This window comes from Pseudorca crassidens, chromosome 2 (assembly GCF_039906515.1).
Source record: "Pseudorca crassidens isolate mPseCra1 chromosome 2, mPseCra1.hap1, whole genome shotgun sequence".
Classification (NCBI taxonomy): Eukaryota; Metazoa; Chordata; class Mammalia; order Artiodactyla; family Delphinidae; genus Pseudorca; species Pseudorca crassidens.
This window is the reverse complement of record NC_090297.1, coordinates 150,475,058-150,502,013: the sequence shown is the minus strand read 5'-3', so window position 1 is coordinate 150,502,013 and position 26,956 is coordinate 150,475,058. Positions and strand designations below refer to the sequence as shown.

The 26,956-nt window shown below is 45.1% G+C and overlaps 2 protein-coding genes and 1 long non-coding RNA gene across 5 annotated transcripts in view; 2 read left to right on the top strand and 1 right to left on the bottom strand.

The window, feature by feature from the left end:
- Positions 1-4,705: 4,705 nt before the first annotated feature.
- Positions 4,706-5,249, top strand: LOC137212043 (large ribosomal subunit protein eL21-like). The gene has a single exon (XM_067714934.1). It carries the CDS (start codon positions 4,729-4,731, stop codon positions 5,209-5,211), a length of 483 nt encoding a protein of 160 aa, XP_067571035.1. The 5' UTR covers positions 4,706-4,728; the 3' UTR covers positions 5,212-5,249.
- A 6,622-nt stretch (positions 5,250-11,871) lies between these two features.
- Positions 11,872-19,597, bottom strand: LOC137219927 (uncharacterized). Its single transcript, XR_010941314.1, has 2 exons — positions 19,467-19,597; positions 11,872-16,069 (listed from the first exon to the last, which is right to left on the bottom strand). It is a non-coding gene; the product is annotated as an uncharacterized lncRNA (long non-coding RNA).
- Positions 19,325-26,956, top strand: part of MFSD4A (major facilitator superfamily domain containing 4A) — a 28,831-nt gene continuing 21,199 nt past the window's right edge. Inside the window, exon 1 of one of the 3 annotated variants that reach the window (XM_067729235.1) lies at positions 19,325-19,637. In XM_067729235.1, coding sequence (XP_067585336.1) covers positions 19,408-19,637 — 230 coding nt within the window. In that variant the 5' untranslated portion in view covers positions 19,325-19,407. The remainder of the gene's footprint in view (positions 19,638-26,956) is intronic. The other 2 variants (XR_010941313.1, XM_067729234.1) reach the window with 2 other exon arrangements.

Here is a 26,956-nt window from a genome sequence, read left to right as displayed (position 1 = left end):
CCGTCAAGGGCATCAGTGAAAAGAAGTCCCCGACCAACAGCTATGTAAGAGAAAAGCAACACGCCCAAATTAGAGCATATAATGGAGAGGGCCCCGTGTGAGGTCCCTGGGAAAAAGAGGAACCTCAGAAATAGAATACTCGATAAGCTGAAAAGTAGGAAACAAACATGAAGAAATAATCATGGCAAGTAAAGAGAAGAAGAGGAGGGGTAAGGGGAAGGAGAAGAAAGGCAATCTGAAACTATGAAATACTAAAACAAATAAAAGAAAGAAACATAATTATAGGACATTGCTGGCTCTGCAATAAACAACATTTACATTGTTACAAATGTAAACATTATTTATTGGTTTTAAACTTTTAGAACCAACTAATAGGCAAAGCACAGAAGACTTAATTATGGTTAGAAAATTATATATACAGGTAATCAACTTTGAGCATTTAAAGTAAATGTTCAGAAGACAGAAGCTGGGAAGGGGAGCTAAAAGGGAAAGGTAGGAGTGATATCCTTATCCTTCAAAATAGTGAGTCAAAACTACTATCCATAGCTGATGGTATGAGAAATAAAGATATAAATATGTTACTTAAAGCAACATACGTAATCAACAGATTTATTTTTATTTTATTTAGAGGAATTAAATAAAAACAGTTATACAACCATGTTGTGAGTAGGGTGGGGGAGAGTTATTTGGATGATATATATATGAACTAAATCCTTATTTTTCATAGTTATAAATAAAGAAAGGATGTTTTAAACTGAGAAATCCAGAAACGGCCACATAAGCGCATTATTTAGAGATATAGAAGTCATTCCCAGAATAAAGAGCTAAAAGATTTAGAAGCAGTTGCCTCTGGGAGCAGGACTAGAGGGGGAAGGAATGAGGTGGGACTGTTCCTTGCAGGCTCTTCTGTTCTACTTTATTTTTAACCATGTACATGAATTACTTGGATATAAAAATTTAAGTACATCACAAGATAGATGAGAGCTTATGTGGCTGCAGATGAATTCTGGGGGCCAGATTCAGATGAATTAGACACAGGGCCATGAAATACCTTGCAGGTAGGACTGAAAAACAACCTGGGTAAATGATGAGGACATTGGAGATAAGAAAATGTTCATTTTCACAAAGAGACAGAAGGTATTTCTGGAAACTATATACCAAATGGCTCAATATAGAATCCTGGCAAAATTCTAGCACAGATTATTAAACAGATGGCTTGGGAGTGCTTTGTGATTTATTTATTTATTTATTTATTTATACTCTGCCTCCTTCCAAAAAGAAGGATTTGTAGTGGCTTATAGAGAGACGTACAATACAATAAGATTAAAAAAAAATTTTAATGAGAAAAGAGTCTCAAAAAGTTAAACTTAAAAGTACTATATGATCCAACAAACCCACCTGTAGGTATATACCCAAAAGAACTGAAACATGTTCACATAAGAACTTGTAAATGAACGTTTGTAGCAACATTATTCATGATAGCCAAAAAGTGGAAACCCAAATGTCCATGGAAAAACAAAATGTGGTACATCTATTTTGAACAATGGAATATTATTAGGCTATGAAAAGGAATAAAGTATTGATACATGCTACCATGTGAGTGAACCTTGAAAACATTATGCTAAATTAATGAAGCCAGACATAAAGGGCCACATAATTATATGACTCCGTTTATACAAAATGTCCAGAATACACAAATCCATAGACAGAAAGTAGATCATTGATTGCCAGGTTGAGGGGAAGAGGGATTGAGCATGGGTAATGGGGTGATGAAAAGGTTTTGGAATTAGGTAGTGGTGATGTGAATATACTAAAATCCACGAACTGTACACTTTAAAAGAGTGGATTTTATAGTATGTGAATTATATCTCAGTTAAAAAGCATTATTATGGGGAAGATTGAGGAAAGGAGGATGAAGAGAAAAGGACAGAAAATAAAGAGGAATCAAGTCAGTATACAACACATATACCGTAAAATTCCATATAGGTGATAAAGGTGGATCATGACTTTGACCGTGAGCTTCCCAGCAGCTACTACAAGCTTGGAAAGTAGTGATAATTAAATGATTCCCAGCATCATCTTATAAACATGAAATGGTTGCTCAGGAGAATCACAGCTTTTCCTGGTGCAGATGCCCAATAGGAATTTCTGTGCGTCTTTGTATAATGGTCCATTGGCAACAACATCCCTACCATAACTCCAGTCACATATCTTCAAGTTGCTCAAACTAGGCATAAAGTCCAAGGATAATTCAGTAAAGGCACTTTAATGAGGGGCCTAAATGGTGCAGGATATGCGAGCGGCTCCTGTTGATAAAATGTGGATCCTCTGGAGCAGTGGTTTCCAACCTTGGCTGTGCGTTAGAAAGCCCTGGGGAGCTTTTGCAAACTACCAACCCACGACTCCATCAACCAGAAAGTCTGACTTTTCTGAGATTCCAACATACATACTGTCCCCAACTTACGATGGTTCGACTCCTGATATTTTGACTTTACAATGATGTGAAAGTGATAGGCACTCAGTAGGAGCCATACCTGGAGTTTCGAATTTTGATTTCTGGGCTGTCGATCTGCAGTACAATATTCTCTCATGATCCTGGGCAGTGGCAGTGAGCCAGAGCTCCCAGTCAGCCAGGGGCCATAGAAGTAAACAACCAATACAGTTACAACCATGCCTTACCTGTAAGACCTTTTTGTTTTTCACTTTCAGTACAACTTTCGATCAATTACATGAGATATTCAACACTTAATTATCAAATAGGCTTTCTGTTAGATGATTTTGCCTAATGGCTAATGTAAGTGTTCTGAACACGTTTATGGTAGGCTAACCTAAGCTATGATGTTTGGTAAGTTAAGTGTATTAAATATGTTATTGGGGGGGGGCGGGGGGGCTTGCAGGATATCAGTTCCCCGACCAGGGATTGAACCTGGGCCATGGCAGTGAAAACCCGGAATCCTAACCGCTAGGCCTCCAGGGATCTCCCTATTAAATGCATTTTTGACTTAATGATATTTTCAACTTACAATGGGCTTATGGGGACGTAACTCCATGGTAAGACAAGAAGCCAAGTCTGAGAACTACCGACTAAATACAATAGATGAGTTGTACATCCCTCATGGAATCCTCTATGAATATTATTTCTTCCTCAGTTTTTCATAAGTTCAAGGTTATGACAGTTAAACATATATTCGCATGGCTAATATTTTCTGAATGCCTGCTAAGTGCCAGGAAGGTGCTGTATAGTGCCCCTGAGCATTAACGTGTGACTCAACTTCCGTCCTCGAGGAGCTGACGTTTGATCCACACTATGAACACCCCAGCTGGTGACCACAAGAAAGGGAGGTAAGTGAGGAGACAGGGGGAACACAAGGCAGGCAAAACAGGCAGCCCTGAGTTGGTGGGGAGCTCCCGGTAGAACGTATAGCTCATCTGAGCCCTGAGGAAAGGTTCATCAGGAAAGAGGAGGGTGGAGAATGGTGCAGTGCGTTCAATACTTTTCTCAGTGATTTGGGTGAGTACAGTCATCCCGTGGTATCGCAGAGGACTGGTTCCAGTACCCACCATGGATACCCAAATCTGTGGATGCGCAAGTCCCATAGTCAGCCCTCCATATCCCAGGTTCTGCACCTGAGGATTCAACCAACCTCAATACTGTATTTACTGAAAAAAAGCTGCCTATAAGTGTACCCGCGCAATTCAAACCCATGTTGCTCAAGGGTCAATTGTATTAGTAAATATACATTATGCATGTGAGGTATCATCCTCCTCTGGAACAGCTGGAGGGGTAGCCCTTCTGCTGCATGGCTGAATTGGAACCCGAAGCATGCTGGCAGGGAAGGGGAACCCAAAGCAAAACTAAATGAGACACGGGAGCAGGGGAAGGCAATGGAGAAGTGTGAACAGCACCGAAGAGTGTCTACCAGCGGCTTTGCATATGCTCTAATTTCATCCCACCATAACACTGTAAGAATTTGACATTTTACAATTGAAGAAAATTAGGTTTATCATGTCAAGCCCTGAGTTGTCATGGCCAAGTGTGGGCCCAGAACATAGTCCAGGCCTGACCCACTCCCAGGTCCAGATTCTTTCCATTATTCAACGTACACCAAGGCTTATACTTGGATTCAATACATCGACTGCTCATAAATGAGATGGGAAGACTTGGTTCAACAGCAGCTCTTGTGGGGGAAAATGTTAATAGCTATAAGCTCAAGCACAAGTCTTAGGTGTGTAAGTAGGAGTGTGAGAGGCAGATGGTGTCGTGGGAAGGATCCAGTGTTTGGAATCGGGATACCTGGGCTCAAAATTCAGCTTCAATACTTACTAGGTGTGAGATTTTGGGCAAGATACTGTGCATTCCTGAGTCCGTTTCCTAATCTATAAAAAGGGGATAATAAGGCCTATATCACAGGATCATTGTGAAGATTACAGATAATGTAGGTACAGACAAGAAGCAGATATTTACATTACTCAGTTATTACACATAACTGAGACAAGACATATCCGGAATATATCAAAAACTCCTAAATAAGTTTTTAAAAGACAGACAATCCAATTTTTAAAGTAGTCAGAAGACTTGAAGGGGCATTTCACAAAAGATGATAGGCAAGTGGCCAATAAGCACACGATAAGATACTGAGCAGTATTTCTTGTGAGGGAAATGCAAATTAAAACCACTGAGATAGCTTCTTTTCGGCTGGAACCACCATCTTCCAGTAATTCGCCAAAATGACCAACACAAAGACAAAGAGGAGGGGCACCTGCTACATGTTCTCTAGGCCTTTTAGGAAACACAGAGTTGTTCTTTTGGCCACATACATGCGAATCTACAAGAAAGGTGATATTGTAGATATCAAGGGAACGGGCACTGTTCATAAAGGAATGCCCCACAAATGTTACCATGGCAAAACTGGGAGTGTCTACAATGTTACCCAGCATGCTGTTGGCATCCTTGTAAACAAACAAGTTAAGGGCAAGATTCTTGCCAAGAGAATTAATGTGCATATCAAGCATATTAAGCACTCTGAGAGTCGAGATAGCTTCCTGAAACAGGTGAAGGAAAATGATCAGAAAAAGAAGGAAGCCAAAGAGAAAGGTACTTGGGTTCAACTGAAGCTCCAGCCTGCTCCACCCAAAGAAGCACACTTCATGAGAACCAATGGAAAAGAGCCTAAACTGTTGGAGCCCATTCCCTATGAATTCATGGCATGATGGGTGTAAAGAAAATAAAAGACCTGGACTGTAAAAACAAACAAACAAACAAACAAAAAACCACTGAGATACTGGTATACTACCAACACAATGATTAAATGAACATGGCTGCCAATGCCAAGTGTTGGCAAGGAAGTGGAGCAACTGGAACTCTAGTAAGTTTGTACTCTGATACAATCACTTTGGGTAACTGGTAGCATCTACTAAAGTTAAACCAACCCCACAACCTAGCAATTTCACTTCTGGGCACTATCTCAATAGTACATGAATGTCCACAGCAGCTTTATTTATAATAGCTCCAAACTGGACACAACCTGAATGTCCATCGATAGTAGACAGGATAAATAAATTGTGGTGTATGCATATAATGTTCTCCTATATAGCAATGAAAAATAATGAACTACTACTCTCATAGACATAACATTGAGCAAGTACGGTACTCTTTCTGGGGTGGGTGCTGGAAGTGCTCTATATTTTGATCTGGGTGGGAGTCACCTGGCTATGTAAATACATATGTAAAAATTCAGCGTGTTCACTTAAGGCTCATGCACGTTAATGTATGTAAGTTTAACCTCGATTAAAAAAAGTAAACAAAAAGTTATTGTATGTCATGTGCTTGGCACACAGTGGGCACTCAATAAATAGCTGTCAAAACTCTCCTTTTCTAGAGAAGAGGAGGCAGCAAACTCATTGCACTGTGTGCCGATTAGGCCACTTGGGAGCCCTCGGTGTGGTGCTGGGAGCCTCCCTTTTTAAGAGGGTCACTGACAATCAGAGCATGATATGATGGGGAGATAAGGATGGCAAGGGGTCTGGAACACATAGTAAATGAGGAATGGCTGAAGGAAGTGGAGAGAATGTTGGGGACAATAAAACTTAGGAAGAACATGAAGAATGTCTTCAAGTAGTCAATGGCACTCTGTAGAATGGGATTTAGACATTTCCTTTGTGGTTCTAGGGCAGTGATTCTCAAACTGAAGCTGCCACTGAATCCCCTGGAGGACTTATTAAAACAAATTACTGAGCTGCATCCCCAGAATTTCTGATTCAGCAGGACCAAGAATCTGCTTTTCTAGCAAGTTCCCAGGCCAAGCTGCTGCTGGTCCAGGGACACACTTTGCTAGTGTAACTGAGCAGGGCAGAACTCTCACAGCAAGTGTTTGCAGCAAAGTAAGGGTTCATTGCAGGGCACCAAGCAAGGAAGTGGAAGACAAGCCTAAGATCCACTCCCACTTAGTCCTTGAGTTAGGGGTTTTTAAAAGGGAAAGACAAAGAAGCTGGGGTTAATCACCATCTTGTGACAGTTCTTACTCATAGTTCTGGGAGTCAGGATGCCTAAGGCTTATGAATCTCTTGTCCGGTGGTCCATGACCCAGGGGCCTTTTAGCTCATCTTGCCCAGGAGAAACAATCTGAGTCTGTACATTAATGATGTTATAGACAACAGCAATTTTAGTCATCTGACTCTGGGTGATAAGTGTTTAGTTTGCACAGGATAGAGGCCAGAGGGGATAAGATGGGGAATAAAGTTTTGGATAGAGAGGTTAATCATAAACTCAGCAGGGGAACTTGGTTTGAGGGGACTCAGTTTCAATCCCTACTCCTGTTTTGACTTTCTCCAAATCTTTGAGGGAATGGGGCAATGACTGCTCTGGCTACTTTCTGCTGAAAAGAGGCATAGTCCTGCCTCAGTTTGGGGAATGGAAATATTGTACACCGAGTTGGAAATATTCCCACATTCCAGGTTTTGGATCTAAATCTTGCATAATTAAATTCTTAGTGCCTTGGTCTACCCATTTTGGTGCAATAGTTTATAGCACATTTTATGCTCAGGTACCCAATTAGGAGTAGGAGGAAGAGTGACAACCTGAACTTTTTTTCCTTTTTTGTAACTTGAACTTTAAGAAATCTTGGAAAATAGATCTCCTTCCCTGAGAAATTCAAGAAAATAAGCCTGAAAACCAGTCTGAACCTGGCACTTCTGGAGAGACTTATAGTAAAGAGTTGCCTAATTTTATCTAAGTAGGTTTTAACTTCAGTTGTAGTATTAATATACAAATAACAGGAGCTATTGGCCACTACACATATGACTCCCTTTTCTACTAAAATCTAATCTAAAGCAATTTTATTGTCTAGTACTATTCTGGCTAAAGAATCTAGTGCCTTCTGCTGGGAGGCTATGACTTGAGCTGTTTCATTTGTTACTATTCTCAAAGATATAAGAGGAGATTTTGAGACCATAAGATTGCAGTTGCAGTTGCTAGAAGATATTGTTTTTGAGAATAGCTGATGATGTCCTTGAGTCTGATACAGTTCAGAAAATTCAAGTTTCAATAATACAGGAAAGTGTCTAAAACCATATCCACAATGGCCATCCAGCTCTACTTTGGATGCCTGAACCAATGTTAGTCTATTTTTTTTTTTTTTTTGCAGTACACGGGCCTCTCACTGTTGTGGCCTCTCCCATTGTGGAGCACAGGCTCCGGACGCGCAGGCTCAGCGGCCACGGCTCACGGGCCCAGCCACTCCGCGGCATGTGGGATCTTCCCGGACCGGGTCACGAACCCGTGTCCCCTGCATCGGCAGGCGGACTCTCAATCACTGCGCCACCAGGGAAGCCCTGTTAGTCTATTTTTTATTTCAAAATGCATTCTTTTCCTTAATGGTTAAAGCAGATGTACAATGCATGTTTGATAGGCCACAACACAGGTGGTTCTAATTAGCATAAAGTTTAAGTTAAATCATGTATAAGCCAGAATGACTTCCCAATTCTTCAATATGTGAAAATTTCTTCTATCATTTCCCCTGTGTTTGCAAATCTTTCAATAGAAAGCATTGATGATCAAAAATACTTGTCCCCCAATGCCAGGGTGGTTGTTGCCTGCCCTAGGTTCACCATGTCCCTTGGTGCCTCCTTTTGTTTGTATATATTTGCCTAGTTATCACGTTGAGAGAAAACTAATCAGACACAGTGAACAAGCTCAGAGGTATGCTAGTGGGGAAACATTTTATAGACTATACATTTTTACCAATTATACCAAATTGTCGCACAAATATCGTACATGTGCTTCTAGCAGTAGACTTAAAGCAAGCAGTGATATATGTCATGGGTAGTTATACTCTGTGACAACTTCACTAGAGAATTTTCTTTCTATTCTGAACAGGGGTCTCCAAACCACAGGCCGTGGACTGGTACCGGTCGGTGGCCTGTTAGAGACTGGGCCACACAGCAGGAGGTGAGCAGTGGGCGAGCGAGCGAGCAAAGCTTCATCTGCCACGCCCCATCTTTCCCCATCATTCACATTACTGCCTGAACCATCCCCCACCCATCCATGGAAAAATTGTCTTCCACGAAACTGGTCCCTGGTGCCAAAATGTTTGGGGACCACTGATCCTGAACATTGGAGGCAATACTATGGTTCCAAGTAAAATAATAGCTTCCACTTTTGATAAGGAGACATACCTTTGGTAAAAAGTTCAACTGAACTAGTAGGATGCGTCTTACAGGTCTGGTCTGGATTCTTGGGTCAGCTGTCTACTACTGCTGTCATCATCATTTTTTTTTTTTAAGATGTTGGGGGTAGGAGTTTATTAATTAATTTATTTATTTTTGCTGTGTTGGGTCTTCGTTTTTGTGCGAGGGCTTTCTCTAGTTGTGGCAAGCTGGGGCCACTCTTCATCGCGGTGCGCGGGCCTCTCACTATCGCGGCCTCTCTTGTTGCAGAGCACACGCTCCAGACGCGCAGGCTCAGTAGTTGTGGCTCACGGGCCTAGTTGCTCCGCGGCATGTGGGATCCTCCCAGACCAGGGCTCGAACCCGTGTCCCCTGCATTAGCAGGCAGATTCTCAACCACTGCGCCATCAGGGAAGCCCTGTCAGCATCATTTTATGCTGATGTCACTTGGGGTTATCAGCCCTTTCTATAGACCTGATCAGGGCAGAGGCCCTTCTCAAAGGAAATATGAAGTCAAAAGTCAATTCCCTTCAGTTTTACTGAGATTGAGCTCCTTAGGACGACCTATTACAGGGCCTTTCTTCTAAGCTGGAGCAGTCCTTTCCCATATGCATAATCTCTTGGTTGCAAGTTCTGGGGTATCTGATCTTCATCCAAAGATAGATTGCTGTGATAAGCTTCAGAAACAAACAGAGTATCCTTTTAATAATTCAATTAAACTTTACAATAATGTAACATACCAAGAAGGAGCTGTCTGGGAAGTGAGTCTTAAGCAGTAAACACAGACCTCAATGAACAAAACTAGAATTTAATATCCACTGAAACATAATCTTTTTTTCTAAAATTACCCTAATTTCTACCAAATACAGCCAAATTAAGACCAATTTTTTTTGCAACATAAGTCTGGTTTCAAGCTTGGCCTGATTATTTACATACATGTAATTGATCACAAAGGCTATTTTATTTTATTTTATTTTTTTGGTCACACCACACAGCTTGCGGGATCTTAGTTCCCCGACCAGGGATCGAACCCGGGTCCCTGCAGTGAAAGCACCGAGTTCTTACCACTGGACTGCCAGGGAATTCACAAAGGCTATTTTAAATTAGCTGTGTTGGAATTTTTCATAAGATACCTCAGATTGAACTTTTAAGAAGCCTCTCAAGACTGGGAAAGCTATGCCAAGGACTTGCTGTCAGATTCTGCCTGTGATATCTACAGATTTGGGTGAATTCCTCTCTTCTCAGTTTCCCTAACATATCTTGAGATTCCTGTACCAGTAAGGAGGTGGCCTTTCTTGTTCAACTGTTAAGGCTATTGGGAACTTAAGAGTGTCCAATTTCTAGAGGGATCAGGTAGAGAGAAAAGGTAAATGTTCCGATTCTGCTTACAAATGTATAATTTACCAAATTGCTGTTAAGTCATGATTAGCTTAAGGGGAATGTTTTCCTTACATTTGGAAAACATAGATTAAAAGCCAGCAGTATTTCAGACCAACAAAACATTAAAAATTATAACCATATTAATCAGATCACTCAGTCCTATGTAACTAATCCTTTTTGTTAACAGTTTTATGAAGCCATCGGGTTTTCCATTAGAATTCTTTAATTTCTTACTCAGTTCAGCAGTATGATCTGAAAGTTATCAGAAATCTGGACTTGTCAGAAAGTCCTTTCTATGAATCTTCTTGAAGATGAAGCATTTTTGCAAAAGCACTAGTGTAAAACAATAACTGTCCATAAATGACAAAAGACTTAAAAAGGCACAAAGATCTGATTACATTGCAATGACAAAGAAATCTGATTATTTTTGTGACATACAATATTAAAGGAATATAACATTATATCAGGACATATTTAAACCTTAGAAATTTCATATAATTTCTAGAAAATTTATATTAATGCCATTTTACCTATGAAATATAACCTAAGGATGATTATTACCACTCATTTGACAATGTTTCTCATGTAATTTAACATTCCAAGTAATCCTAAATTAGTTTAATATCTCTCTCTCAGATGCCTCAGAGGTCCTTGGAAACATCCCAAAGTTAGCTGGAGGTCAAAGGAACTTCAATTAGAATTTGATATTTGGGAAGTTTGTCAAAAATATTTTTTAAAAAATTTAAAACACTGGGTGAAATAGAATCATGGGTCACTGTGAAACAACACTTATTCACTTAACCAAAGTGATAGTAAATGATTTCAAAGGCAAATACAGAAAGTTACAACGGGTCACTTAAAAGGTGAAGAAACTTACAGTCTGTTATCAAAAGCAGCTCAATATTCCAAGAAAACTTTGTACTCTTAACACAGGGGAAACAAATTCTAGTTGTGCGCCATTTTATCTTTAATATTAAAATTTACTTAATCAATTAAATGTACTCTAATTTTAGTCAGTCCTGACCACACATGGAATTCCCTTCTAAAGACTCTTTTTTTCTTATAAACCTTGTACACTTCCTATATTCATATTAATTTGTCCCTTATTTTCTTTCCCATTTAGAAATAATGAGGGACTTCCCTGGTAGCCCAGTGGTTAAGACTCCATGCTTCCACCACAGGGGGCACAGTTTTGATCCCTGGTCAGGGAACTAAGATCCCACATGCTGCATGACGTGGCCAAAAAAAACAAAGTAAAATAAATATTAAAAATTAAAGAAAAAAGAAATAATCACCTTTAGGACAAAATTATTCTCTTTTCCCTTAATAAAATGCATTTCCATTCCTAATACCTTCTTTTCCCTCACATACAAAGATGTTTTCCTTATTAATTTTTAGTAGTTTTAATTACATATATTAATTAGAATTCTTAACCTTTAAAAACCTTAGTTTCTAGTGAAAACTTAAAAGGAAACAGTTATGAACTGTCTTTTACATTAGCATTCTATCCATACTCATGTTTCTCTTCAGGTCATATAAATCTTTTGCCTTTTACATTAGCATTCTGTAGACTGGCAAACATAAATAGTACTTATTGTTTCAAAAAACACATGCTTTCTGATAGAAAATATCTTGGTGTGGCACCAAAAATATTTATTAATAATCCTAAATATCTTTAGCTTTCTGTAAAAAGAAGCCTACATTCAGTAATTAATGTTCCAGTATCTTATTTTATTTGGAAGTGACCTAGATATTTAATAAACTTCCATCATTTAACTTAATTTAGCAAAACTCTAAAGCTTCAAGCTACCAAAAATCTGGAGAGACTTTTCTTTTTTTTTTTTAACAAACACTGGTGAAGAAGGATAATATGTCAAGTCAGAAATATTTTCTCAATGACATTTTATATAGAGATTTTTTTTCCTCTTAAGTTTTTATTTTCTCTTAGATAATTCTATCATTTCAAGACTTACCACTTATTCTTTTTTTTAAATTTAATTTAATTTATTTTTTCTACAGCAGGTTATTAGTTATCTATTTTGGAGAAATTATTTTTAAGTAGACATTCCTAAAACATAATTATTCCTAAAGAGTTTACCTAAAAACTCTCATTTCATTTACATTTAATTTACTTATAAAAATTTCATTATATCAAGTTATTTTTCTTGATGAGAAATTTTTGTAACAGAAATAATAAGATCCCTCACAGATACAGAGAACAAACTAGTGGTTACCAACGGAGAGGGGGAAGGGGGAGGGGCAAGATAGGGGTAGAGGGTTAAGAAGTAAAAACTACTATGTACAAAATAAATAAGCTACAAGGATATATTGCACAGCACAGGGAATATAGTAAATATTTTATAATAACTATAAATGGAGTATATCCTTTAAAACTTGTGATTCACTATATTGCACACCTGAAATTTACATTATATGATAAATCAACAATACCTCAATAAAAAAAGAAAAAACAGAAAGGAAGAAATAAGATCTTTTTTGACTTTCAGTAAACCTAGGTATAATAAAAGTATTAATGTTGATGCCTCTAAAGACATGTCTATGTTAATTAAACCAACAAGCTTAAACTAACTTTTTAAATTTTTTTAAATATAAATTTATTTATTTATTTTTGGCTGCGTTGGGTCTTCGTTGCTACGCGCGGGCTTTCTCTAGTTGCAGTGAGCAGGGGTTACTCTTCATTGCGGTGCGCGGGCTTCTCATTGCGGTAGCTTCTCTTGTTGCCGGGTGCGGGCCCTAGGTGCGCAGACTTCAGTAGTTGTGGCACGTGGGCTCAGTAGCTGTGGCTCACGGGCTCTAGAGCGCAGGCTCAGTAGTTGTGGTGCATGGGCTTAGTTGCTCCTTGGCATGTGGGATCTTCCTGGACCAGGGATCAAACTCGTGTACCCTGCGTTGGCAGGCAGATTCTTAACTACTGCACCACCAGGGAAGTTCCTTAAACTAAATTTAATACCAGATAATAATTTAATACTGAATATTTTGCAGATCACATGAACCTGAAATTAATTTGGGTTAGTTTCTTTTCTATTTCTTTCTTTTTTTTTTGGATTTTTTTCACATTAGTTTTTAATTGAATCATATTAATGACAAAATAAATATGTGCTTGTTTTTTTATTAGTTTATTTTACATCTTTTCTATTTCTGAGAATTTAAATAAGTGCTTAATTTCCTTTCAGCCAATTAAACAGAGTTCCCTTACAAATTAATTTTGATAATACCATCCAAAGGAAAAGACATATATTTGTAATGCACACATAGACATATAGACAGACACAATCTCATAGCTTCATTTTAAAGCTTAGTCATGAATCAGGTCTTATAATATAAAACTCACTAGTTTATAAATAACAGTTGGAATAAGTTAAGTTTAAAACGGTCTCTTTTCTCTTTTTTTCCCCTCAGTCTGAGGAATTGGAAATGGTGTAAATAAGAGGAAGATAAAATTTCCTGAGAGCCGTGGTAGAATATTTACATCTCAAAGGCACAGGTAGAGAAAAGCAAGTTTTTTCTAGACGCACGTGTTCCCTTAGGGTCAGAATTCTGAAAAGATGTTTTATCAAGTCAGCAACCCAGTTTTGGGGAACTATAACTAAAGGTGGTCTAAATTTGTAGTATCCTACAAGGCTATTTTTAGGAACTGAACTTTTGTTTGTCATGTCGGCCAATTAAAATACTGCATCTTCTTTGACAGAAATATACACTCTCTCTCTCTCTCTCTCTCTCTCTCTCTCACACACACACACACACACACACACACACACACACACACACACACACACACACACACGACAGATGTCAAACCGATTCCAAAAGGTTTAAAGCCAAACCAATTCCAAAAGCAACCTTAGGCTCATACTTTTATCAAACCCAATCCCTCCCCCAATACCCAGCAATGGGCCTAGGAGGGCATCAATATACAAACCTAAAAGTTTTTGGCCTACACCATTGTGCTGGTTGTTTACCGGTAGATGTCTTCTAATCCAAAAACCATTCCTTCACCGCAAGCCTGGAATATTGCCTACGCTGATGCTTGGTCAAAAAAGGAATTCCCCAGTTGGATCTCCTGGCCAAAACAGCCTCAGCTGCCGGATCTGCTAAGGGAAGACTGCACTGGCAGAGGGCCACAGACCACAGGCACTAACTTCAGAGGAACCTGAGAGGTCCCTTCATGGTCGCCAAATGATAACCTAGCAAAAGGGCTCATGAGCCCACCATGTAGAAAGCCAAACTCTGAAAGCAGGTGTTGCAGCAAAATAAGAGTTTATTGCAGGGCACCAAGCAAGGGAGTGGGAGACAAACCTCAGATCCACTCCCACTTGGTCTTTGAGTTAGGGGTTATTAAAGGGGAAGGAAAAGAAGCTGGGATTAGTCATTTTATGATATTTCTTAATCATAATTTTGGGAGTCAGGATGCCAAAGGTTTATGTGTCTCTGGTCTGGTGGTCCATGACCCAGGGGTCTGTTAGCTCATCTTGCCTTGAAGAAACAACCTGAGTCTGTACATTAATGATATTATCGACAACAGCAATTTTAGTCATCTGACTCTGGGTGATAAGTGTTTAGTTTGCACAGGATAGAGGCCAGAGGGGATAAGATGGGGAATAGTTTTGGACAGAGAGGTTAATCATAAACTCAGAAGGGGGACTCAGTTTTAGGGGGATTCAGTTTCATTAGCCACTGTTCTAGCGTACAAGACCAGGAGATCATTTTGAGTTGTTGTTGATGATAATAAATATAATAGTAATAATATTAACAATAATCTATTGAGAACCTAGGGTACTAGCTCCTGTGTTATACACTCTGTCTACATTTTCTCTCAGTAAGGGAGGAATTATTCTCCCCATTTTAGAGAGGAGAAAACTGAGGCTCAGTTTTTCACAGGTCTTATAGATTCTTCTTACTAGATTCTTCTGACTTCAAGCCTGAGCGTGCTGAAGCTGTGGCTACCTGCAGGGATGCTATAAATGGAATTCCGTTTCTGAGTGGGAGGTTGCACTAGATAATTTCAGAGAGTCCTTCCAACTCTCAAATTTAGACTAGCTTCAACTAGCACTTTTAAGCACCAACTAAATGCCAGGTGCTATGAAACATTCTCTCCAGGATGCGTGTGGTCACTGGTCTAACTCTTAAGGTGCTTCTGGGCCATTTCACCTGCTCCTAATCCCCCTTGGCATCTGCAGCGACCACCCCACTCACCCTCCATGCAGATAAGAACTCAGTTCACCTGGATATTTGTACACACACCCATCTCTGCTGTTTGAGTTCATGTGTGGTAGGGTGGCTGGGTCATCTGGGTGCAGTCCTTGGCACCAAGCTGTCTGCAACCTACCCCATGCCACCCCCAGACAGAGCCTGCCAATTCACTCTCCAAGCCTGGCCAGCCAGGCAATGATGTGGAGAACACAAAATCCGGAAGTAGGGGAGGGGCAGCCTCATGCCCTAGAGAGGCCAGAGGAACTGCAGGATATGCTTAATGATCTTGAACTGCAGACTTCACTCTACTGCTCCTGCCTGGCCTCCTGAGAGTCTGGGAAGCAGAAATCAGAGGGCCCTGGGGACGAGGGCAGGTCCATGGTCACTTAGAGGATCCTGCCAAGCATGAAATCAGGCCCAAGTCCAAGTGACTCCCCTCTAGGCTCCTATAATCAGACCTTTTCTTTTTGTACATTTTCCTAACATTTAAGGTTTTCAATCCTAACAGAAACAGTAACAAAAACAAAATGCACAGCATGTGCATTTCTACACTCAGGAATCCGGGCAGCCGTGTTGCATGTAGAAGAATCACGGTGAGGGTACCTGGTTCTTATTTCACTTTGTGTTACATTATCTTGTTTGCTTTCTCCTTGAGTATTTCCAGGATGTCGATCACCTATCCATAGTCCAAGACATGCAGTTGATTTATTGCTTGTAAACGTCCAGGTGTTAGCAGGAGTCAGTGTAGTGCAAACATCTCTCACCAAGGAGTCAATCCCCACACCCAGTGAAGAACAAACGCCATGGCCCCTGCCTTGAAAAAGCAGCAGTAAACAGGTAATTAGCAATGATTTACGTTGGGAGCCCCAAGGAGGGACTCTAGGAAGGTCAGGGAAAGCTTCCTGGAGGAGATGATGCTTGAAGCAAAAGAACAGATTTCAGGAAAGAGCTTGAGAACACTTCACTCCTTCAGATTCTTTCTGCCAGTCTATTCAGTCTTCCATATTTTGGGGTCTCAAACTGCTTTCCAGAGCTTGTGAGAGGGAAGGGTAATTTCCTTCCAATTTAGAAGGAGGTAAATCAGAGAATGGCTAAGGGACTACCCAATTTCTTTCAAATTTAAGAATGACCAAAGGGTGCCCAGCTAGGGCTAGACGTTTGAATACACAGCACAAAGGCAATATAGGATAGACCCTGCCCTTGGGAACTTGTTATTACTGGGAGATATGGTATGTAAATGAAAATCAAAAATAATTGCAAAGGTGTTATATAAATAATTCAGTTCCCAGCTACTTATCCAGGACTTGCTATCTGCAAGGTGTTCTGTGAGGCACAGGGTAAAGGAAGGGAGTTAGAAATATAGGTAAATATAGTCCCAGCCCTTTCTTAAGGAAGAACCCACAGTTTAACTGGCTGCAGGAGAGGCAGGGTGGCAGGAACAGGAAGCTAACACTTGGTTAAATGTAATAGCTGACACTATGAAGACTGGAGGGTGAAAGGAGTGGAGGGGGCTTGCTGGAATTTGGGGGCTGGATAGAATTTTGCTGAGAAAGCTTCCTGGAGGAGGTGGACAATGTGATTCTGGAAAACAGAGGAGATAGAGAAAGAGAAGAAAGAGCACATAAGCAAAACCTTTTCACATACTTGCCTTTCCTGATTCAGTAATCACCTCTTCCATGAAGCCTTCCCAGGCATAATTAGACACTGCCCACCCCCGCTCCAGGCTCTCAAAGCATGCCTATTACAAAATGTACCTTACTGCTTGTTTCCTTATCTGTTTTTCTCCGATCAAGGGCCCCACACCACCAAAGGAAGGAAGGAAGGAAGGAAGGGAGGGAGGGAGGGAGGAAGGGAGAGAGGAAGGAAGGGAGGGAGGAAGGAAGGAAGGGAGGGAGGGAGGGAGGGAGGGAGGGAGGGAAGAAGGGAAGGCCTTTCACTATAAGGTGACTGGGTGCTGCATTCACAGGGGGGTGTCTCACTTTGTTTTTGTTTACTTATTTTTACTTTTTACTATTTTATTGAAGTATAACTCACATACAGTGAAAGGCACAAATCATAAGCATACAGCCCAATGAATATTTACATGTTTACAGCTGTGTAACCACCACCCAGATCAAGTTATAGAATGCTTTTAGCATTCCAGACATGGTAGGCTTCCTCACTGACCTGAGTCACTGCCACTGGGGCCCGAGGATCTGAACCAGTAGGGTGATGTAACTGGGAAGCACCATCCAAGAAAATTATGAAAGGATTTCAGGAATTTGGGCTGGAAAAGCCAAGTGTGGCAGGGGTGGAGTGGTGGTGGGTGAGATCACTATGTGTGTGAAGGGCTAACGCGCACAAAGCAATAGTCTTGTCCTGTGGGTGGCAGTGGGGAGCCACAGGGAGAAGCATTTCAGTTCCACATGAAACCTTTCCTACAACCAGAGCTGAACCACATTGGAGGCAGCCCCCCAGGAAATGATAAGTAAGGTCTGCATCAGTAAGAGGCGTCAGTCAAGAACAATACTGACAAGCATTTATCAGCAATGATGGGGCGGGGATACGGGACTGAACTGGAGACGGCTCCTTCCAGCTCTGAAGCTTCTATGGTTCTGGAATTCTTGGAGTGGCAGAGAGGACTCAAACATTTGCAGTTATTACTTAGTTTTGCTTTTTCCCCCCAGAGGATAACTTTTTACTTAATTGCAAGTACTGTGCAGGCCCATCATTATCACCACTGAATAAGTAACTGTTGTCACCTATAGACCAACTGAGCCAGAGGGACACTGGGGCTCTCCTCCCTGGTGTTCACAACCTAGGGGAACGGAGCAGATGCTAGGGTGCCACTGTGAGGGGGGAGGGTACCTGCAAGAGAAGCTGGTTGCCCCACCACATGCCAAGCTGTCATGGGGACACCCACCTACCTATCTCCTCAGCCCTTTCAGCCCTGGTCCCCTTGGTGGGCAAGTGGTCATGATGTCATGGCTCCTGCTACTACTAGGACACTTGGGCAGAGTGACCCTGAAGGACCTTTCTGCTCTGCTTCCAGGTGTCAGCACGGGAAAGGTGTCTGGCAGCCTCATGAGCAGGACTACACGGGACCCAACAGCCCCGTGGCCATTTGGGGGGAGTAACAGCCTGTGTCAGCTGCAGGATCCTGGAAGGACTCCCAGTCTGGAATATAACACCCTCCCACTCCACCCTCCATCCAGCTTTTTCCAGCAACAAAAAAACAAACAAACAAAAAAAAGCAATTTTCTTCAGAACTCTTTTTTTTTTTCTTTTCCTAGAGGGTTATTTCAGAATTCCTTCAAGTCACTGCCCTGCTCTTCCCGCCCTCTCCTCACCCCTCCCCCAACTAGGAAGAAGGGAGAGAGATGGAGTCTGGAAGAACGTCTACATCTTCCTCCATCCCGCACCTGTACGGGGCGCCAATGTGATGCGGCAGGTGAAGACCGGCTCTCAGGCCCTTCTGTGGAGCTGAGAGTGATTACCTTTCTGGTGAAAGCCATGAATACTCTACCAAGAAAAAAACGTATGTATGAAATTTTGCCTTCTATTCCAGGGTAAGATGGGATGCTGTCAGACCTAAAGTCCATCAGTGAAGCCCCTAGGTTTAAGGGGGGAGGGCTCGGTGTTTCCTTTACCGCCAAACCACAGGCCAGATCGGTGTCTGGGGAGGGTTTGCAGCTGCCCCGAAGGAGAAGCACTGGAAGATCCTGCTCCCAAGCCTCTCGGTGTACTTACAGGACGTCTCAGGCTCTCAGTTTGCCCAGCTCTAAAATGGGCGTCCAGGCCCTCCAACCCTGGGGGGCTGGATAAAAAGGCTGGAGAGACGCGGAGCTGGGTGGGAGCGGGGGTGGCGGTGAAGAGCGGCTCCCGGTTGGTCTCCCGAGGCCGGGGGAGGGTGGAAACGTGAGTTCAGGAAGGAGGGGAGGCCGGCGCCTGGCACCGCACGAGGAAGGCGCTGGCCCGGACGCGGTGCCCACGAGCGGCCCAGGCGCCCCCGGTGCTCCCTGGGCCCGAGGGCGGGGCCCCTCGCCGGGCGGCCCCTCCCCGCCCCTCCCGCCCCTCCCCCGGCCCTGGCCTCCCCAGCCCTGCTGGCTCTCCCGCGGGCGAAGCGGCACTCGGCACCGCGCGCGCCCTGACCGGCAGCCGCCAGCCGGGACCATGGGCTGCGACGTCCGCGTGTCAGGGCTGCTCCGCCGCAACCTGCAGCCCACGCTCACCTACTGGAGCGTCTTCTTCAGCTTCGGCCTGTGCATCGCCTTCCTGGGGCCCACGCTGCTGGACCTGCGCTGCCAGACGCACAGCTCGCTGCCCCAGATCTCCTGGGTCTTCTTCTCGCAGCAGCTCTGCCTCCTGCTGGGCAGCGCCCTCGGGGGCGTCTTCAAGAGGACGTGAGTGCCCGGTCCGCGCGCCCGAGGGCCGCAGCCCCCCGACCCTTCCGACCCTTCCCACCACGCTCGTCTCTGCCCCCGCGGGGCTCGGGCCGCCGGTTGTCCCTGCCTTCTGGAAGGCAGCGACCACCCCTCCCCGCTACGCTAGCCATGCGCAGCCTTAGCTGGAGGGCTGCCTCCCTCCCCCACCCCAGCTCTCCCCGCAAAACTCTCTCTGGAGACTGAAGGTGACTTCTGGATTGTTTATTCGCCTTTGCTCGCCCCTGTGAGGGCATAGACAGCTCTCACCCCTCTTCTCCCGCCCACACCCCGAGGGAGAGGGGTGAGGCAGCTTGCAGAGGTGGGAGGGTCGCCCTCTTGCACGGCAGACCTGAGGTTTGTCTGCAGCCCCTGCTGCCGGGGGTGGGCGACAGAACTGGAAGTGAGGTGGCAGGAGAGGGAGTGTCACCTCAGGGGCCGTGCCCAGTGCCAGAGCTGGCTGCGGCTGGACAGAGTGCCCTGGGGTGTGCTCCACTCAGATCCTCAGCTCCAAATCAGCTGACACAGGGGGTCCCTTCCCCTGGGCGGCCACGGGGCAGGTGGGTCCTGTGTAGTCCTGCTCCTGAGGGAGCCAGGGTTCCTGCATGGGCCCCTGGAGGTGGCCCCCTTCTGCCTCTGAGACAAACAGGACCTTAGCACTTGGGTTCACGTAGGGGAGGCACAGGGTGACTCACCCATAGCTTAGTGAGGTGACACTCCAGCTCTGGTGCCAGGATCCCCCTCCGCTTTCCCCCACCCCATGTTACTCCTCCCTGGCCTCTGCCTGGCATGGCCCCCAGAGATGCCCCTTTGGATACCGTTGCAGAGCCTCAGTCTCCCGGCTCAAATTCGACAGGGCCACCTCCACAGAGCCCTTTGGAAAGGCAGTAGGATTCACTCTCCTAGTGCAACTGGGAGAGCAGACCCAAAGCAGGGGCTAGATGACTTGCAAGTCAGAGGCTGCTGGAGGTTTCCCTAGTCCTGGCTTCTGGCTGGGTGGTTTCCTGGACTGCATGGACTCAAGCGAGCAGACGCCTAGGAACAAAACCACAGTTGAAGCCTCTAGGGAGCCATTCTGCACCAAGGGCTCTGCCCTTTGGCTCACTGCTAGAGGTATCTGTGAGGTGGGTTTCCCCCTCCACCTCACTTCTGGAGCTGATGGAGAGGAGCATAGGTGTCTATGCATATAGACCCCACATTAAGCCACCCAACTGACAAAGCATCAGTTAGGGAGTGATTATCCCCACTACCAAAATCCTCGTGGAAACCCAAGTGTCCTCTTGAGAAGCAAGTCTCCTTGTGTACGATAGTGTTTCTGTGGGTTTTGTACAGGATTGCATGCATAGGGGACTCCGAAAATCTTAAGAAAAAGCTCCAGATCCTTTCTAATTCTGCCTAGAGGTTTAATTAGAAATCAGTCAGGGTATTTTTCTGGTTTTGTTTTCAAGTATTTTGACTTACAAAAGCTCCCTTACCTGGAACTTTTTAGGAGCCTGTGTAGTGCAAAGAACAGGAAAGGGAATGAGGATCATTCTAAATGGCAGGTTGGCACGTCAGGCTTTGTGAAAACAGCAGAGATACACAACAAGCTGGACCAGCTCTTCCTTACTTGCTTTGTGCCTCCCTCAGGGCTCCTTACTCAACGAGGGGCTCTGAACAGGCAGTGGAAAGGGTCTTGCCTCAGGAAACTGGCTCACAGAAAAGAATGATCACGGTAGCAATAATAACTAGCTTTATTGAGTGTTTAGGCGATGCCAGGCACTGCTCTTACTTAGTACCTCACTTGTATCAATTCATTTAACCTTCACAGCAACCCTGCAGAGTAGTGCTATTGTCTCCATTTTGTGCAGAGGGAAGCTGAAGCACAAGGAGGTTGAGAAACTTGCCCCAGGTCACACAGCTATTAAGCTAGTGAGGATATGAACCCGCACATTTGTGTCTAGAACAAGATACTTTGGAAATCCCTCTTGCTTTTTCATAGTAGTCAGCTTCAGCTCTGAAGTGTACAAGTTATAACCCATACTCACCAGGCAAAGGCATGGCACGAGTATCCCTGTGTGTACTCATGGGCTGAGTATTCCTGAGCTGACACTCCTGGGAAGGAAACTATGGGCCTCTGGGGCTTCCGGCTGGGATCTGAGGGGTGGGAGTAGGGGGAGTAGTCCCATCAGTGGTTCAGGTTTCAATTCTGAACCTCAGTCCTCCCACCGAAAGACAAAATGTCTTAAAGAACCTCTTCCCTTGGTTAAGAGCAAAGTAGCCTTCAGTGGAAATAGAGGGACATCACGGGGGTGGCCTGTGTGTGGACAGGAGTCGTCACCAGCTAGGGCTGGACAGCTTATCGCAATCCTCCATCCCCCAAAGCAAACAGAACCTCCACCAGCCCTGAAACCAGCCTCTAAAGCTTGATTCCTCGGGGCTTCACAAGTTAAAATGCTAATACCACTGCTAGTGCTTTCAGCTTCCGTGATTACTGCTGGTGCAGCTAGTCTGGTACTGCGGGAGGAGGGTTGGTTTAACAAATAGGGACGGGAGGGCCAGCTGTTGCGCGGGAGTGGGGAGAATTGCAGGATGACACACACCAGGCAGAGGAGAGTCAGGGGAGCACTCTTTCTCTAGGGTTCCTGCTCAAGTCCTGCCTACTCCTTGGCCCAGACTGAGTTCCAGGGCTGAGCAGAGTTTCTGGATGCCTCCAAAGGGACACGCTTTAGAGGGACTGGGTGTAGAGAGCCTTGATGTTAGAGTGGGTGCAGAGGAGGGCAGGAGCCCTCCACTCAGGATGGGACCAGCTCTCTCTCTCTCTTCTGACATTGACAGAGATCTTGAAGGAGGCCACCACATGCAGGCCAAGAGGGAGCAGGGTGCAATTAGGGCCAGAAAAACGTGGACTAGACCTTCCTTAGAAAAACCTTGCTTATCGAGAGCAGGAAGCCTTTCAGAGAAGAGACAAACCCAAAGCCACCTGGTTGGCAGGGTGTATAGATATGTGCTTTGTCAGATAGGAAAGAGGAGGGGTATTTAGACAAAAGGTTAGGGTTTTGTTCCTGGTTTCATGGGGACCTGTTTAACCACCCTGGGCAGGTTGGGAGACCCCTTTATCTCAAAGGCATCAGGGCAGATAAATGGCTTTCAGAGTTTCCCCAGCCTTTTCCCAGCCTCACCTGGGCCTCTCCTCTGCACACATGCTCTTAAAGGAAGGCTTGAGTTATTCTCTTTGCTATATTAACTGTGTCTTTCTCTACCTTTCTTTTTTTCTCAATTTCCTGCAGCCCTGCCTTCCCAATGCCCACCTCTGACTCTCTCCTGCCCACTGCATGAAACCCAATCTCCATGCAGTGTTCCCCAGGCCACTATCTGACCTACTTCCCCAGGATGCTGGCCCCCTGTGGTTCTGGGATCACAATACAAAAGCCAGTTCCCTTCTCTGAGCCAGACCCGGGTTAGTCTCCCATCTAGAAAGCGTCTGCCTCTCCCTCCAGCAGCTTGTCCACCTTTCAGCATGTAGCAAACGTGGGCTGAAGGTCTCCTAGGGGTCTAACACCAGACATGGTTCTTGCTTAAAAATCCATCTCTTCATGGGAGGTAGCATCTGACCCAGCAATTTCACTCCTAGGTATATTCCTCAAAGAACCGAAAACATGTCCACACAAAAACTTATACAGGGGCTTCCCTGGTGGCGCAGTGGTTGAGAGTCCGCCTGCTGATGCAGGGGACACGGGATCGTGCCCCGGTCCGGGAAGATCCCACATGCCGCGGAGCGGCTGGACCCGTGAGCCATGGCCGCTGAGCCTGCGCGTCCGGAGCCTGTGCTCCACGACGGGAGAGGCCCGCGTACCACAAAAACAAACAAAAAAACCTTATACATAAATGTTCATAGCAGCATTATTCATAATAGCCAAAAAGTGGAAACAAACCAAATGTTCATCAACGGATGGATGGACAAACAAAATGTGGTCTCTCCACACAATGGAATATTATTCAGCCATAAAAACGAATGAAGTACTGACTCATGCTATAACATGGGTAAACCTTGACAATGTTATGCTAAGTGAAAGAAGCCATTCACAAAAGACCACATACTGTTATGGTGTCATTTATGTGAAAGGTCAGAGTAGGAAAATCTATAGAGGTAGAAAGTAGATGAGTAGTTTCCTAGGGCTGAGGGTGGGGTGCAGAGAGGAATGGGGAGTGACTGCTAATGGGGAAGGGATTTCTTTTGGGGGTGATGTAAATGCTCTAAATTTAGATTGTGGTGATGAGTTCATAACTCTGAATATACTAAAAAAAAACCCATTGAGTTGTACACTTTGAATAGATTAATTTTATGGTATATAAATTCTATTTCATTTTTTTTAATTAAAAAAATCTCAAAACTCATCCCACCCTTTAATTCACTCATTTAACAATCATCTCTTGAGCCAGACCCTGTTTTGGGGGTGAATATGACACAGGTCCCTACTCTAATGGAGCCTACATTCTGAAGGATCATTTTAGTGAAATGAAGGAAATAAGGCGGGGTAAGGATAGAGAGTTACAGAGTTGGGGGTTACTTTAGCTCAGTGGTCAGGGAAGGCCTCTCTGAGCTGACACCTGAATGACAGGAGAGAGCCATGCAAGCAAAGAACGTGGGGAGAGGTGTTCCAGGCAGACACTGGAACTGCAAGTTTAACCAGTGTGTAAGGAGCACTCCCTGTGGCTCCAGCACCCATTGAGCCAGGGAACGTCGTCATGCAAGGGTGCTCCCCTGATCTGAGTCTAACAGGGATCCCCCCAAAGACAGGCTTCCTTGCTCCTCCTTCTGGGTCCCCCCAGCCTTAACAAAGGGTGTCAAACAAGCTGGGGTGTCAGTGTGGGGGGACCCAGTTAGAGGGGGACCTTTCCGCCTGCCCCTCCCTCAGTCTGTCACCCCTTCCCTCTCGCCCTGGCTTGCACTGCAGTCTCCAGCCTGCCCTCACTCCCAGGGGGTGTCCTGTCCCCTGGTTCCTGTCCCGGGCCCCGCTCCTCTCTTGGGAGACTGCCGGACCCTTTTGGGGTGGAGGGGAGCTGGGGATGCCTCTGACCCCTCCTGGTTCTGCATTCTGCCCCTTTCCCTGGTCCTTCAGGGAAGGAGATTATCCAGGGTGGACAGGGGGAATCCCTTGTGGTAAAAATGTGAGGAGCATGTGAGTGCCGCCCTGGGGTCGCTCACCCCGGTGGCATGGGGCTGGCCCTCAGCAGCATTATTCCCCACCCCTGGGCAGCAGAGGGCTGGACAGCTGGCTGACATCTTACTGTTTTGCTCAAGCCCTTCCCCTGCTTTGGAGCCTAGCAGCCCCTCCTATTATCACAGAACCAGGAAGGCCAGAGCAGGCACCCATGGCAGGACAAGGTGATCACGTGTGCCCTCTGGGTAAGGCAGAGCACCGGGGCTGACAGGTCCGCAGTGTGCTCAAGGTCACACAGCCTGCTGGTGGGGCAGGCACCTGGCTCCCTGCTCTCCCTTGCCCGTTTGCACCTTCCGTGTGGAGCCGTTAATAATAACTAACACACCATTGTAAAGCAATTATACTCCAGTAAAGATGAAAAAAAAAAAAGTAACCTGGACGTTTCTCAGGCTTCCTGAGGAAGGGTTCCCTAGACTGTCTTGGGGGAGTGGGGCCCTTCCTCTCATTGGCCTGAATTAACGTCAGAACCCAGGGCCAGGGGAGGGACGTTCCACGACACCGCGCTGGCCTTTTCCTGGATTGGGAGTCAGAAACTGGGTCCCCACTCAGCATTACTCGCTCTCTTCCCTGTCTGGGCCGGCTTCCTGATCTCTTCCTGATCCACTGGGGGGGCTCATGTTCTAGTGGCTACAGCTGTTTGCCATTGCTTCCTAAGACCAAGGCTCTGAAGAATCTGGCCTCGTGCTCCCTGGCTGCTCCCCTATCCAGCTTGGCTGGGTCCGTGGCCCAGCATCAGCCTTTTTACACACACACGCACGTGCACACTCCTCCATGGGAAAGCAGCATGGCATAGGGAACAGCAAGTCAGAAGCCCTGGGTTTGGGTCAAGGATCTGTCTGCTACTTTCTTAGCCCTTCACAGACTCAGTTTACTCGTGGGTCACACGAGGCACAATTGCAAGGTCTACCTCACAGCGTTGTCACGTACACCAAATGTCTTGGACCCTGTAAACAAGTGTTCGTTGTTTTCGTGTACCCTGTAATGTTAGTTCTCCTTTCTTTTCCCACACCTTCCCACAGCTCTTGCCTATCTCAGTTCACTGACCCCAGGTCCCGTGCCCTCAGGACTGTGCTACAGGACTGGTGAACCACTGTCATCCAGGTTTTTCAGGGCAATAATGATAATGTATTAATTCTTCAAGAGAGCATTTTTGTACCTGGGGTGTCGGTGCTTTACCGCCAAGTGGTGAGTGAGGTTGTGGCAGTGTCAGGCCCATGTAGCAGCTCAGTGGGGGGAACACTTGAGGGAGATGGGGACCCTCTTGCTATCCCTGAAGTCAGGCCACCCAGGAGGCTGCCTAGTCGATCTTGTGCAGGGAAAGGAAGGGGAAAGAGAGAGCTATTCTGAGAGGTCTGTCGATTGTATCAGCCTGCAGAGGTGTGGGCATCACCTCTGTGCCAGCACCAATGAGACAGGCCACCAGGTAGCAGGAAGCAGAAGCGCCATGAAGCTTGGTGAGCAGTCCAGGTTGTCGGTGCTGGAGGCCGGCAGAGCAGGGACGCTTGGGGAGCGGGAAGGGGGTGCTGGGAGGGACCTGAACAGCCCTCTCCACAACACGAGCCTCTTGTTCTCCTTCCAGTGGCCGGGGTGAAGTGAGTCTCCCCTGCCCCCTCACACACAGCTCTGAGCTGGGAACAGACAGGGGTCATGATTGGTAATCTCCAATCAGCAGATCAGCCTGGAAACAAGAAAATGAGAAAATAAAGAACTGCTGCTACCAGCAGAGCCCTTCTCATAAAGGATTTCATCAAAGATGGGGCGAGATGAAAAGCTGAGAGCCAACAGGGTCAGAGGCAAGAACCTCTGGGAAAAGACAGACTGGGGGGTCTCTTGGGGCCTCTCCCTTTTCCTCGGTGAGCTGGAAACTCAGGTCTTCTTGTCACAGAAATACCAACACTCCCACCTCCACAGCTCCAGGTCCGGCAGCCAGACGGAGGCACCTGGGGCTGTCTACCTTCTCATAATCTGAGACACTTTCCTCTACAACCTCTCCCTTCCAGAAGCTGCCTGCTGCCCACTCTCCTTCCCCCCACGTTAGCCTTTCAGACTGGCCCCGGAAAATACGAGGCTTCCTTCCTTTCTCCGAGAGTCTGCTTA